The sequence below is a fragment of the Schistocerca cancellata genome, chromosome 9, assembly GCF_023864275.1.
Source record: "Schistocerca cancellata isolate TAMUIC-IGC-003103 chromosome 9, iqSchCanc2.1, whole genome shotgun sequence".
NCBI lineage: Eukaryota > Metazoa > Arthropoda > Insecta > Orthoptera > Acrididae > Schistocerca > Schistocerca cancellata.
Genome location: NC_064634.1, coordinates 255,794,362 through 255,810,220, shown reverse-complemented (window position 1 = coordinate 255,810,220; position 15,859 = coordinate 255,794,362). Strand labels below are relative to the sequence as shown.

Genomic DNA, 15,859 nt, shown 5'->3' with positions numbered 1-15,859 from the left:
TATAAGTAGGAAGTAATTACGTGCCAAACAATGTGAATAAGTCATCGACGAAATTAGTCGATTATTTAAAACTTAATAGCACAAGGGTAATTGGTGCCAGCTGCATTCATATATATAAATACAGACAGAGAGGCAGCCTTAAACCTTTCTTTCCGAAGAACGAGTGAGCTGCAGAATCGTTCAGTAGGTCTTTCCACTCGTAGCGGAGGACAAGTACACGCAGGAGTAGTTAGGGGCTTCTCGGGAACACAGTAGCCATTTCTCATTGACATGGACCACGTGCGGGAGAAGGAGCTTGAAAGGAATCTGACCTGGACTGAGAGTGGTCAGTTTGTACTGAAGCCCAACATTCGCCACCTGTATCTTTTCGGCCTCTGGCCGCTTTGTGAGACAAGACTGTTTAATCTGTACACATTTTATGGTTTCATTCTGGGTCTCTGGAACCTGACAGAGTGCTTGCTGACCATTTACTTTGCCTGGGGAGACATGGACGAGGTGACGCTAGTGATGATGTCATCGGTCTCCAACTTGAACGGCCTGATCCAGATGATGTTCTTCGTGTACGACAGGCGCCTCTACAATTCACTGGCCCGCCACGTGGCAGCTCTGCTGTCTGTCCAAAGTGACGTCTGCGACAGGCATCCACCATTGGCGGCCATCTTCCGCAGTTCCCAGAGGCGTGCCTTCCGCCTGTCCCTGGTGCTGCTGCTCTTCATGTTCTCGCAGTGCTTCGTGTGGTTCCCCATGCCCAGGATCGTATACCCAGAGCAGAGGCTCCTGCCATTCGCCCAGCACGCCTGGGACAACAACACCAACCTGTACGGCCTCTCGTACTTCGCCCAGTGCGCGGCAGGCTTGTGGATGACGCAGATGAGTTTCGGTATTGACTGCCTCCTCGCGTCGATCATGATCCTGCTGGCTGCACAGCTGGATATCCTCGCAAGGCGAATTTTGGCTCTCAAGAGTGACGGCTACAACGAGACAGTCGAGTATTCTAAGAAGAGGCCAGGAAGGAGGTTCAGTGACACAATGTACAGTGATTTGTGTCTTTGCGTGGAAAGCCATCAAAAAATTCTCAGGTACGTATTGCAGCACGTTGCAAATCGTATGTACCATTCTGACGCATACAATCATTTCACAAACTGCACAAGATATGAGAAACAGGTCTTAGGCTAATAATAGTGTGTAATAGCATGAATACTTTTCTCTATGCCAGACAAAATTACATTTTCATCAGTTGGTAATCTGAAGTAAGGGTTGGGTTTTTACGAAATTTTCTGAACATCATTGAAAGATCTTCAAAAATGTGCTCACCTTCTGCTTGTCAAAAATTACAAATTAGTATTTGACCAAAGTAGATGAGTAATTTGATTAAAGTGAAGTCAGTTTTTGTTGGTTGCCATTATGCCATTTTACATAAAATGAAGATCGAATTAGGCTTTGAGTCTCTCCTTTACCTAATTTTACAGCTTTTGTTGGCGAACTTCTATTTACCTGTGAGCAATGACAAGTTTTATACAGGATGTTTCGGAAATAATGGTCAACATTCAGGGATATGACAGGAATGATCATTCGAAACAAAATCGTCGAGAAAACATGGGCTCTAAAACACATACCTTAAGAGCTATGAGCAGTTCCTGATCTTCGATAGAGTGAAACAAATCTCTTGTACTGAAAGCTCTTTGCGTTCAATATTTTAGGAAGTGGTAGTACGTCTAAAACAAGAAAAAATGTTAAGTGAACATGTGCTGTAAAATGTATATCTCAAAAGTTATGAGCACTTGTTCACGAGGAGAGTTGTTTGAAACAAGCGAAGATGAACGAGTGATCATCGCTCTTAAGGTATGCATTTTAGAGCACATGTTTACTGGACTTTTTTCCTTTCTTTGGTCTTTACTACCACACACCAAAATATCGAAAGCAAAGAGATTTCAGTACAAGAGATTTGTTTCACTCTATCGAAGATCAAGAACTGCTCAAAGCTTTTAAGACGTCCGTTTTAGAGCCCTTGTTTCCTTGAATTATTTGTTTCGAATGATCATTACTGTTGTATTCGTGAATATTGACCATCACTTCTGAAACAATTTCTCAACCGTTCTGACTGATAAAATAAAATTTTATATTACCGTATGTCTGTCATCAAATGTCGCTAACGAAAAGAAAAAAATAGTTCCCTTAACAAATTCGAAACAGTTTTAATATACGGGTACAGTTAGTGTCAGTTGTTCTCATACTATATGACTGTGCACTGCACTGCTCAGCCTATCGGTCAGAATCGATCGGTACTACCGTCCGATGTCCCATTTCTGTATCGCTGTCGTGTTCGGTTTTAGGAAACCAAACGGAGAACACGTTTGGCGACACTGTCTGGGGTGAACCGCTTTTGAATTTGCATGTGCAACGGTCTGATTGACTAATTTAAATGCTAAACAACTCGGATGCGGTGTAACGTATCGATCTTTTACCCCAACGGTTATTTCTCACCAGAACCTAACCCGCGACGTGTTCGCAAGCTTTTCTGATGATTTCTGACAAAAAGTTGCTAATAAATCGCGTACTGAAGTAACATTGTCAAGTACTAGCATTCGTTATAATACTTACTCCGATACTTAAACATTTGGTCTTTATAATACAGGGCATCTTGACACCATTGTGTAAAGTCTCTCATTCTACAGCTGATTGAATTCCGATACAACTAGATGGGTATCCCCAGCCTCAAGCGCTCCTTTCTATTATAAACATAAATCGTTGAATCTCTTCATTGTGTATATGACACACTCTGTCTCGAATGTTACAACAGTATATGAATACATGTTTATTCATAATCATACAGGTACAGAAGTTTTCTATTGTGGTGTTAATTGTCTACAGAGAAGGAATGAAACAATCTTTCGTTAAAACTTCCCTCTGAATCTTTATACCATGTTAGATACTCGTGCCCACAATGTATTTAATTCTTTCAATGAAATTTTGCTTCTCAGTGTTGGTGAACATATTAAACAGTGCACTGTACAACATATGTCAATGTAAACCAAGTAAACCTCTCCTGATAAAAACCCCACTGATTCCCCCCGAATTTACTGCCAGTTTATCCGCCTGTCTTTTTCCCGATGCGATGGCATCCTTCGCTAATGAAACGAGAGCCATCGGAAAATTAAATTATAATTTTCTATTATTTACTTTTTTCCAGTATGTCTTTGACCCCTCTCGGAACGACAACTTTCCCTTCTCTATTTCTTAAAAGATGTTAAGCGTTTATCAGCCCCAGAGTTGCCTGCTATACACAACGTGTTCATAATCGTAATGGAGAAGATAGGCCACGGTGTTCAGTGAAACAAAGAAGGCAGTTCATTTAGTCACTTATATCACAGAGTGCCGATTGAGATACATCTGGCATATTCATTTTTAAGGCTCTAGGAGTTCCCTTGGGAAATGGCTAAAATAAACAAGAGCACAGAATGTGTTACCATTCCAATATTAATGCAATAACAAATGATCTACCAAGCTCTATATCTATCTATTACTACACAGCCAGCAAAAAGGAACACCAGAAATGAAAAGATCATTTGTTTTACAGGGAATGGTACGGATAGTTTATCATTGTAGGCTCATATGATAACAAACTCAGACCAAATGAAGCACTCATATCGCAACAAAGTGTACCTAACTAACGCATAATTACACAATGAATCACCCCTCCCCAATCTGACGGCATTGCAGGCAATTATCGCATGCAGATGATTTTAAATATGTTGAATGGCAACCTGCAATAGACTGTCCCAAACATATAGCTACTAACACCTATTGTTGCAATTCAGCAACGATTCTTGCAGGCTCTGGAGAACGAGTAAATTCCTGCTTCACCATGTCCGATACGTTTCAGTTGGCGCGTGATCTATCTGGCGAACTTGCTAGCCACGGCAGTTATTGCACACCACGAAAAGCACGTTACGTCCCTGCAGCCGTATGCGGACGGACGTTATCCTGCTCAACATGCATATCAGCTTGTCGAAAAAATGGCAAGAGCACAGTGATGACCTGAGCAAAATACGGTGAACTGATTATTTTACTAATTATTTTACCCAGACGTGACCTCGAGTTGTAATTGAGAGTGGTCCAAATATCACGAAGTATGGGGAGGGCTGCATGTGTCGTGAGCGAATGCATTGTCGAGAAGGTCGCTCACCAGACCTTCCCCATACAAGTGTGCGTCCATCAGTCGCATACAGGCAGTCTGCTCTCATTACTGAAGACAACAGAGTTCGATTCCACTCTCTAGTCGACTCTTTCATGACACTGCACTGAGGTGGCAAAAGTCGTGAGATACCTCCTAACATCGTTTTGGACTTCCTTTTGCCAGGCGTAGTCTAGCTTCTCGACGTCGTCGGAAGTCACCTGCAGAAATACTGAGTCATTCTGTCTTTATTGCGGTCCATAATTGCGAAAATGTTGTCAGTGCATCATTTCGAGCACGAACTGACTTCTCGATTATGTCCCTCAAATGATTGATGGGATTCATGTGGGGAGGATCTGGGTGGCCGAAGCTTTCGCTCGAATTGTTCAGAATGTGCTTCAAACCATTCGCGGACAAATGTGATCCCGTGACATGGCACATGTTCATCCAAAAAATTTCCATCGTTGTTTCGGGACAGGAAGTCCAATGAATACCTGAAAATTGTGTCCAAGAGGTTCAATTGGATCGGAAGACACTGTCCATTTCATGTAAACACAGTCCACATCATTAAGGATTCACCATTAGCTTTCACAGTGCCTTGTTGACAACCTGGGTCAATGGCTTCGTGGGATCTGCACCACACTCGAAACGTAACATCAGCTCTTACAGACTGAAATCGGGACTCATCTGACTAGGCCACGGTTTTTAGTCGTCTAGGGTCCAACCGACATGGTCACGAGCCTAGGAGAATCGCTGCAGGCGATGTCGGGCCGTTGGTAAGGACACTCGCCTAGGACGTCTGCTGCCGTAGCCCACTACCGCTCATTGTCCTAACATGGTACGCTCCACATTGATATAATTTCACCCATGATTTCTTGTCTGTTATCACTGGCAATTCTACGCAAATGCCACTGCTGTTGTGTGGCTATAAGCACGTCGGAAACGTTTTCATATGACTCACCCGAATACAAACGACAGCAGATTGAACTGCCCTTTTGTATGTTATACAGGGTGGTCGATTGATGGTGACCGAGCCCAATATCTCACGAAATAAGCGTCAAACGAAAAAACCTACAAATAACGAAACTTGTCTAGCCTGATGGGGGAAACCAGATGGCGCTATGGTTGGCCCGCTAGATGGCGAGGCAATAGGACAAACGGATATCAACTGCGCTTTTTTAAAATAGGAAACCCCATTTTTTATTATATATCCGTGTAGTACGTAGAGAAATATGAATGTTTTAGCTGGACCACTTTTTTCGCTTTGTGATAGATGGCGCTGTAATAGTCACAAACATATGGCTCACAATTTTAGACGGACAGTTGGTAACAGGTAGGTTTTTTAAATTAAAATACAGAATGTAGGTACGTTTGAACATTTTAATTCGGTTGTTCCAATGTAACACATGTAACTTTGTGAACTTAGCATTTCTGAGAACGCATGCTGTTACAGCGTGATTACCTGTAAATACCACATTAATGCAATAAATGCTCAAAATGATGTCCGTCAACCTCAATACATTTGGCAATACGCGTAACGACATTCCTCTCAACAACGAGTAATTCGCCTTCCGTAATGTTCGCACGTGTATTGACAATGCACTGACGCATGTTGTGAGGCGTTGTCGGTGGATCACGATAGCAAATATCCTTCAACTTTCCCCACAGAAAGAAATCCGGGGACGTCAGATCCGGTGAACGTGCGGGCCATGGTATGAGGCTTCGATGACCAATCCACCTGTCATGAAATATGCTATTCAATACCGCTTCAACCGCACGCTAGCTATGTGCCGGACATACATCATGTTGGAAGTACATCGCCATTCTGTCATGCAGTGAAACATCTTCTAGGAACATCAGTTTTGACATTACGTAGGAAATCAGCATACACTGCACCATTTAGCTTTCCATCGATAAAGTGGGGGCCAATTATCCTTTCTCCCATAATGCTGCACCATACATTAACCCGCCAAGGTCGCTGATGTTCCACTTGTCACCGCCATCGTGGATTTTCGGTTGCCCAGTAGTGCATATTATGCCGGTTTACGTTACCGCCGTTGGTGAATGACGCTTCGTCGCCATGTAGAACGCGTGCAAAAAATCTGTCATCGTCCCGTAATTTCCCTTGTGCCCAGTGGCAGAACTGTACACGACGTTCAAAGTCGTCGCCATGCAATTCCTGGTGCACAGAAATATGGTAGGGGTGTAATCGATGTTGATGTAGCAGTCTCAACACCGACGTTTTTGAGATTCCGGATTCTGGCGCAATTTGTCTGCTACTGATGTGTGGATTAGCCGCGACAGCAGCTAAAAAACCTACTTGGGCACCATCATTTGTTGCAGGTCGTGGTTGACGTTTCACATGTGGCTGAACACTTCCTGTTTCCTTAAATAACGTAACCATCCGGCGAACGGTCCCGACACTTGGATGATGTCGTCCAGGATACCGAGCAGAATACATAGCACACGCCCGTTGGGCAATGTGATCACAATAGCCATAAATCAACACGATATCGACCTTTTCTGCAATTCATAAACGGTCCATTTTAACACGGGTAATGTATCACGAATCAAATACCGTCCGCACTGGCGGAATGTTACGTGGTACCATGTACTAATACGTTTGTGACTATTACAGCGCCATCTATCACAAACTGAAGAAAGTGGTCCAACTAAAACATTCATATTTCTTTAAGTACTACACGAATATGTAATAAAAATTTTCGGTTTCCTATTTATAAAAACGCAGATGATATCCGTTTGACCTATGGCAGCGCCATCTAGCGGGTCAACCGTAGCGCCATCTGGTTTCCCCCTTCAAGCTACACGAGTCACTATCAGTGGACCACCCTGAATATTTTCATTCATCTCTACTAGGGGGACATCTAGCGCCTGGTCTACAGGTGTGGGAATGTTTCACCGGCCACTGCTGAGAACAGCGATACCATTTATACGTTGCCCCAACGAGTGCAACAACCCGTTGATACGCGAAACCAGTTTCCCGCACGACTACAGGGCGATCTCGTTCAAATGTGTGAAGGTGTTCATAAGCAGTACTTACTTGTCAGTGAATGATGGTTGAAGCCCAGATTAAATGTTGCAGACACTGCTCACCTCTAACCTCAGAACGATGACTGCATGCAGACTCAAAGCAGAGGAAGCACAAACAGGCTGCCTGAGCACTGTCTAATCATCGATTAACGTGACAAATACATCTACATCTACATGGATCCTCTGCAAATCACATTTAAGTGCCTGGCATAGGGTTCATCGAACCGCCTTCACAATTTCCTATTGTTCCAATCTCGTATAGCGCATATCTATCAGTACGGGCCCCGATTTCCCTAGTGATCGTTTCTCCGTATGTAGGTCGATATCAGCAAAATATTTTCGCACTCGGAGGACAAAGTTGGTGATTGGAATTTCTTGAGAAAATTCCTCCTCAAAGAAAAACGCCTTTGTTTTAATGACGTTCACCTTAAATCCTTTACCATTTCAGTGACACTCTCTCCATATTTCGTGATAGTACAAAACGTGCTGCCTTCTTTAAACTTTTTCGATGTACTCCGTCAATCCTATCTGGTAAGGATACAACACTGCGCAGCAGTATTCTGAAAGTGGACGGACAAGCGTAGTGTAGGCAGACTCCTTAGTAGATCTGTTACGTTTTCTAAGTCTCCATCCAATAATACGCAGTCTTTAGTTAACATTCCCCACAACATTTTCTAGGTGTTCCTTCGAATTTAAGTTGTTCGTAGTTGTAATTTCTAGGTATTTAGTTGAATTAACGGCCTTTAGATTGATTTATTGTAGGATCAAAGTTTAACGGATTCCATTTAGCACTCATGTGAATGACTTCAGACTTCTCGTTATTTAGTGTCATTTGTCAATTTGCACCCTATACAGATATCTTTTCCAATCGTTTTGCAATTTGTTTTGATCTTCTGATGACTTTATTCGTCGATAAACGACAGCGTCATCTGCTAACAACCTAAGAGGACTGCTCAGATTGTCTCCCAAATCATTTATATAAATAAGGAAGCCGGTTGAAGGCGCTGCAGTGTGGAACCGCGCGACCGCTACGGTCGCAGGTTCGAATCCTGCCTCGGGCATGGATGTGTGTGACGTCCTTAGGTTAGTTAGGTTTAAGTAGTTCTCAGTTCTATGGGACTGTTGACCTCAGATGTTAAGTCCCATAGAGCTCAGAGCCAGCCATTAGATAAGGAACAGCAAAGGACCTTTAACACCCGAAATCACATCTGTTTTACTTGATGACTTCCCGTCAATTACTAACACTATAAACACTATAAATAACTAACACTATAACTCTTCGATACGCTCATATTTTTCCCTCGTGACATAGCACACATTTCTTGAGCGTGCTGCATATTTTTTAGCTTTGTATATGACCAGGAAACAAGCTACTTCGTAACAATAACACAACGGATCCCATATTATTACTTGTACTATATTAGACCTTATTGCGATCTGTTTTCTTAAAGAAGTTACCTTCGAACAAAAGAGCCTTTGATAGTTACCTGATGATGACATAAGAGGGAGACCAGGATTCTGCTTCGCTTAACAACAGTTTTATATTTTTCTGTTACAGTTTCGTACCTCATCTGCAGATCACAATGAATCCCGTCGCTATGACGTCGTTCGCTTGCAGCGTTCTTATTATATGTCTAGGACTGTTTCAATCAACATTCGTAAGTTTATTACAATATGTCACCATTGCATTAGTGATGCACATTAAAAATCGATGACTTCACAATTACTCAATAGTTTACTTACTTATCTTACAACATAATCTTACAAATGATGCAAATTTTTGACATGTATTTGTTTCTGTTACATTATTTAGTATAGAATCACCACACATTAATGTCATCGTTTTTCTTACTTTATTACTGCACCACCAGTATTAGAATGTTACGGGGGAGCAAATTCAGATATTTCAGAAAAATCTGGGAATTATTTTTCTTTATAGACACAGACCAAAATCCAAGCTTTCTATGAGTACATTGCACCACGCAGTTGCACGAGCAGAGTATTGCAACACGCTTTCAGGTTAGTTCGGAAAGGAGTAGTCATGTGGTAAGGTAGGCTATTTCTGGTAACGTTACAGACGTGGTCAGAAAATAATTGCTTCAGTGAGAATAGCTAACTCATTTACCGTGAGTATTACGGTGCAGTTTGTGTGTGGCTGTCTCATGACAGTCAATGTTGTTTGTTCTGTATGTCCGTCTTTTCAGAGATGGTTGCGGGACTTAGCTGTTCGATGGAGGATGTCAAATTAAACACGTTTCAGGTCAAATTTCCAACCTTATTTCATTTGGCAATCAATTTCAGCGTTATACCACCCTTATTTAGGCCCTTGACGGTCGTGTAGGAGGAATCTAACTCGGATTTGATCGAAAGGTCGGCAGGTGATAGTTGAAGTGACCGCTGTAGCAAGTATTTACTAATACCAGCATTGCTGGCACCAGTTTCGATCACAACCGATGTGGATTCCTCTTACACGTCAGTCTGGGGCCTGAAGATGGCGTAATATAACGCTGAAACTGGTTGCCAAATAAAATAAGGTTGAAAATCTATCTGCTGAAAGGTGTTTAATTTGACAATGTTCTTTGTGGTTCTCGCTGCTGATTGTGGAAATCGTCATCAGCTTCACCACATAACAACAGCCTTGGACCAAATTTTGTGTTACTGGTGCCAGCTTGTTTCCCGTACTTTCCGCTGATGATACAGATCGTGACGTTTGCTGTATTGCGCATGCTTTTTGGCCTCTTTGGATTGTTTAGAATGTACTCACTGTTTTCGTTTTGCTCGTAATGATTATATCGACGGTGTCAATCTATAAAATTTACTACTGTCCTGTATCTTTGTCGACTTTCTGAGAGCAGAATGTTCCCTTGCTGTTGCAAGTGGTAAGTTTCTCAAGAAGCACCGTAGACTGTGCTGTTTGTTCTCTGCCAAACTTGTTGATGCCAGTAGACGATATCTGCTACGACTATGTCTGCGGTAAATCTATTAATAAATTTTTTTCTACGTTCTGTTAGTTACCATACACGAATCACAAAGTCTCAAAATCTCTGTATACGAACGTATTCATGAATGATAAAATACTACTAGGATTGTACGGGGATCAGTCATTTGATAAAGTCATGAGCATCAAAAAAGTTAAGGTGTTAGTTTTAAACTCCTCATTTAAATAATCGTGACTGTAAACGTTTCCCTCTTACAAACACCCTATTTGGTAGTATGAAATGAACGATAACATTATACAATTCTTGTATTAAATTAACCACTCGGAATGAAAACCCTTCCAGTTATTAGCGGAGCCTAACAATGCCAGTTACTTTGGTAACGTTGGGATGAATTAATCCCGAAAATCTCAGTGTCTGAAACGAATCCAAATGAATTCTAACATTCTTCCACTAATCTCCCTGACGCTGGCAGTCTCCTCCCACCCCCCCCCCCCCCACCCCCCGTCTCCATCTAGTCTCGAAATGTGTTTATTTTGTAATAATCAAAATAATTATTTCTAGATGCATAGTGCTGGGTAGCTGGTTGTAACAGAATGTGGTAGAGAAATCTTCTGCGTTAGAAATCGTGCAACAGACAGGAACTGACGGTCGTACATTCTGTTCAGTATCCGAAAAAAATTTAAGTGTTTGTGAAATGAACAACACCATGTCCTGCTCCTTGGAGAAGTACGTCACTGCCTGCTGCACGTTCTCGTCCGACGGAACTGTCGAGATTTCAAAGCCTGTTTTAAGATAGTCCCATGCGGGAGTTCGGTACTATAGGGTTGGTGGTCGGGTGCCTCCCACTTGATTTGGCGTAACTACAGATTTAGATTTGCGACTTGGGAACATTTGTTATCATGAAGCAGCACAGAACTAGGCGCACCATTCCACATCGGCTGTTTTAGACAGATAAGCAGCCCCGTACACATTCTTCATTCTCCAATGGATCTCTACCGGCGTTTATCCTTTGGTAGTCAGTAAAAGCCTGTTTAGACGCATTTAGCGATAACGTCACCATAGTTCACGTTGGCGCATTTACCGAACGTAAGGCGGAGAGTCATAAATGCAACACTAATCCCTTGCCTACATCTCGATGCTTATGTACCCACATCGAAGTCGAGCTACACTCCATAAACGCTACAGCAACGTCCTCTAACAGAAACTTTTTTGTCGCCCCTATACATTTGCCTCCTGCCTTACGCTTGATGCTAGAAACTGGATAAACCACGGAAATTATCCGTTCGACCCTTACTTTCGAGACCTATTTTATTCAAGTAATACCATAATGGGAACGTAATTGCATTATTAGCCAAACTTCCTTCCAGATGTTACCCACTGTTCCACAAATTGAAAGTTATTTTAACCAGTCGCTGAGACTATATGTGAAACGGCCACGCATTTACAAAAATTGTACGGAATCCTTTTAATGTTACACTAGATTAACCATTATACCGTTATACGTACGAGAAGTTGAGTAAGTCTGCAGCAAAGGCAGTTCTTTTAAAGTGTCACTACAGTTCATGCTACTCTCATTCCAAAATTTTGTAACAAATGGCAGCACACACGTAGAACCAACCAGGTACCTATTAATATGCAAATTCATGCTGATGGTATAGTGACATAGTGGGAGGAGATAAAATTGCAACGTTTCTAGGTCGTACAGGACAAGACGGTTGGAGATTTGAATAAAAGGGGAGTGCCGTTATTGTGTGGACAGTATAAATCACGCAGCAGGCAATGATATCCAGAGTGTTGGCCAATAATTCTAAAATTGCCTGACTTAAAATATCTGTTGGAGTAATAGAAACTGATCCTCCGTAATTTATTCAAACACAAAAGACAAAAAAGTGACGCAACGCGAAGGAATCGACAGAATGGGATGGAAATCGGTAGATGTGATGCACATACATAGACAAACAAATGATTATGGTTTCGCAAAAAATGGAAAACTTATTCACGGGAAGAGCTTCACAAACTGAGCAACTCAATAATGTGTTGGTACACCTCTCACACTTATCCAAACAGTTATTCGGCGTGACATTGAATGACAGAGTTGTTGGATATCTTCCTGAGGGCACTCTATCTCTCTCTTTTTTTTCTCCCCCCCTCTCTCCATCTCTTTCTTCATATTTTATTTTATTTTGTTTATTTATTATTGTGTGTTCCGCCACAAATTCCTCTACTGTGTAAACTGTTTCGTCTCATAGTAGCAGCTGCGCCTTACGCCCTCAATTATTTACTGGATGTATTCCAATCTCTGTCTTTCTCTACTGTTTTACCCTATAAAGCTCTCTCTAGTCCCATGGAAGTTATTCCCCTAATGTCTTAACACTTTTCCTATCATCACGTCCCTTCTAATCAGCGTTTTACACGTATTCCTTTTCTCGCGGATTTTGAGAATCTCCTCATTCCATACTTTATCACTACACCTAATTTTCTAAATTTTTCTATAACACCACATCTCATTTGTTTAGATTCTCTCCCGTTCCTATTTTCTCACAGTTCAGTTTCAATCCCATACATTTCTGTGCCCCTCAAAGGTACAGTATATTCTCAGAAAATTTCTTCGCCAAATTAAAGCATGTGTTTGATAGTTATAGACGTCTATCTGCCAGAAATGCTCCATTTGCCAGTGCTAGTCTTCGGTTTTTGTCCTCCTTGCTCTGTTTGTCATAGGTTATTTTGTTGTCTAGGTAGCAGAATTCTTTATCTACTTCGTGCTTCCCAATTCTCATGTCGAGTTTCTCGCTGTTCTCATTCCTGCTACTTGTCATTACTTTCGTCATCCTGCGAGTCCATATTCTGTACTCATTGGACTGTTCATTGCAGTCAACATAGCCTGTGAAGAAGATTTCACTGAGGACAGCGATGTTATCAGCGTATCTTATCACTGACATCCTTACACCCTGAATCCTAATTCCACTCTTGAATCTCTTTTTTTTATTTCAATCATTGCTTCTTCGATGTATAGGTTTAACAGAGAAAGACTGCAATCGTGTGGCACCTTTTTTTAATCCAGCACTTCGTTCGTGACCTTCCAGTCTTCCCTCTTGGTTCTTGTACATATTACGCATTACCTGTTTTCCCTTACAGTTTACCCCCATTTTTCTCAGAGTTTCGACGGACTTCTTCCATTTAACATTGTCGAACACTTCTTCCACGTCAACAAGCCTATTAACGTGTCTTGATTTTTCTTCAGTCTTGCTTCCATTATCAACTACAACGTCAAAAATTCCACTGTGGTACCTTTGCGTTTCCTACAGCCAAACTGATCCTCATGTGACAGGTTTTCAATTTTCTTCACCTTTCTTCTGTATATTGTTCTTTCACGAATTTGAATGCATAATCTGTTAAGATGATTGTTTGATAACTGTCACACTTGTCGGCTCTTGCTATCTTCAGAATTGTGTGGATGATGTTTTATGGGAAGTCTGATGGCTCAAATGGCTCTGAGCACTATGGGACTTAACAGCTGAGGTCATCAGTCCTCTAGAACTTAGAACTACTTAAACCTAACTAACCTAAGGACATCACAGACATCCATGCCCGAGGCAGGATGCGAACCTGCGACCGTAGCGGTCGCGTGGTTCCATACTGAAGCGGCTAGAACCGCTCGGCTAGTCCGGCCATCACTGGAAGTCTGATGCTATATCATTCTACACAACAACTTGAACAGATGTTTTGTTGCCACTTACCCTATTAATTTTAGAAATTCCGATGAAATGTTATCCATTCCTTCTGGTTTATTTGATTTTAACCCGACAGAATCTCTTCCAATTTCCTACTTTAATATTGGATCCCCTTTCTCTTCCTATCGACTTGTCTATCTTCTTCTACAATGATGAGTCAATAAGTAATTCGAAAACTGGCATAGAGACATCTGAGCTTCGTGCACTTCCTGAAATTTTCTTTTCTTTTTAATATAACACTTCTTTCATTATTTGACAAGGCGTTAAAAGCCTGCAGCGTAGAATTCTTGTCGCTATGTTCGCATCTAACGAGTAACGTCTCGTGGTACAACAAGTTTATTTGGTTCCTTAAACTACTGTAGCCCGTAATATTGATGTGTCCTTGGGTGGAGATATTCACCTACAAGTGGAAACAATATCCTGTCACTAGATAAGGGCAGCTGGGACACTTTTTGTCAATGATTTTTTATTCTCCTGTGCCGAAATCCTGTATTCAATTGAACAAAAATATCCATGAAATAAACTTCTGACCATATAAGGGATGAAATTAACTGACATGCTCTGCGGATAGTGCCTCGGCTCAGAAAAATCACGTTGCTTTAGTCTGGTACATACTCATAGCTCACGTGTCAACTTGGTATGACTGCAGAACATACACCAACGACAGCGAAATACAGTATATCGGGTACATTCCATGCGAAGTGTGCTGCCACCTTCTAGATAGGAATAGGCGCGAAATTAAAGAAATTATGCTGTACTCCGACATGTTTGTTTTTTTACTCAGACTCATACCTCATCTGACAGGTCGTCCCCCCTCGCAACGGCGGCTGTGTTGTTTATCAGCTCTCTCCTCTGCATTCACAGTGCGACTTCCACTCTACACTCTTATTGTTACCGCCCTTGCTTTGAATTTCACAGAAGTGTGTTTTTACTTTTCTATATGCTCAATCAGTTCTTCGGACAGTCATTTGTTTCCCGATTTGTTCAAAGTTTTCATGATTCCGTTCGATCTTAGCGTCCTGTACTTCTTATTTACTTCATTCCTAAGTGACTTGTTTTCTGCATTCCTTAATTTCCATGAACAATTTGGCACTTCCTTCTTTCGTCAAGCAACTGAAGTATTTAATTTATATATGGTTTCTTTGCCGTTATCTTCATTGTATGTTTTTCTTTCCCACTTCCTTGACTACCCTTTTGAGAGATTTCCGTTGTTCTTCAACTGTACCCCCCCACCCCCGCATGAACCATGGACCGTGCCGTTGGTGGGCAGGCTTGCGTGCCTCAGCGATACAGACAGCCGTACCGTAGGTGCAACCACAACGGAGGGGTATCTGTTGAGAGGCCAGACAAACGTGTGGTTCCTGAAGAGGGGCAGCAGCATTTTCAGTAGTTGGAGGGGCAACAGTCTGGATGATTGACTGACCTGGCCTTGTAACACTAGCCAAAACGGCCTTGCTGTGCTGGTACTGCGAACGGCTGAAAGCGAGGGGAAACTACAGCTGTAATTTTTACCGAGGGCATGCAGCTTTACTGCATGATTAAGTGATGATGGCGTCCTCTTGGGTAAAATATTAAGGAGGTAAAATAGTCCCCCATTCGGATCTTCGGGCGGGGAAAAAATGGTTCAAATGGCTCTGAGCACTATGGGACTCAACATCTTAGGTCATAAGTCCCCTAGAACTTAGAACTACTTAAACCTAACTAACCTGAGGCCATCACACACACCCATGCCCGAGGCAGGATTCGAACCTGCGACCGTAGCAGTCCCGCGGTTCCGGACTGCAGCGCCAGAACCGCTAGACCACCGCGGCCGGCTCGGGCGGGGACTACTCAGGAGAACGTTGTTATCAGGAGAAAGAAAACTGGCATTCTAGGGATCGGAGCGTGGAATGTCAGATCCCTTAATCGAGCAGGTCGGTTAGAATATTTAAAAAGGGATATGGATAGGTTAAAGTTAGATATAG

At 42.1% G+C, this 15,859-nt stretch overlaps 1 protein-coding gene across 1 annotated transcript in view; it reads left to right on the top strand.

The window, feature by feature from the left end:
* The first annotated feature begins 270 nt into the window (after positions 1 to 270).
* LOC126101331 (odorant receptor Or2-like) overlaps positions 271 to 15,859 on the top strand; it is a 70,616-nt gene continuing 55,027 nt past the window's right edge. Inside the window, exons 1-2 of the mRNA XM_049912003.1 lie at positions 271 to 1,079; positions 8,784 to 8,883. Coding sequence (XP_049767960.1) covers positions 271 to 1,079; positions 8,784 to 8,883 — 909 coding nt within the window. The remainder of the gene's footprint in view (positions 1,080 to 8,783; positions 8,884 to 15,859) is intronic.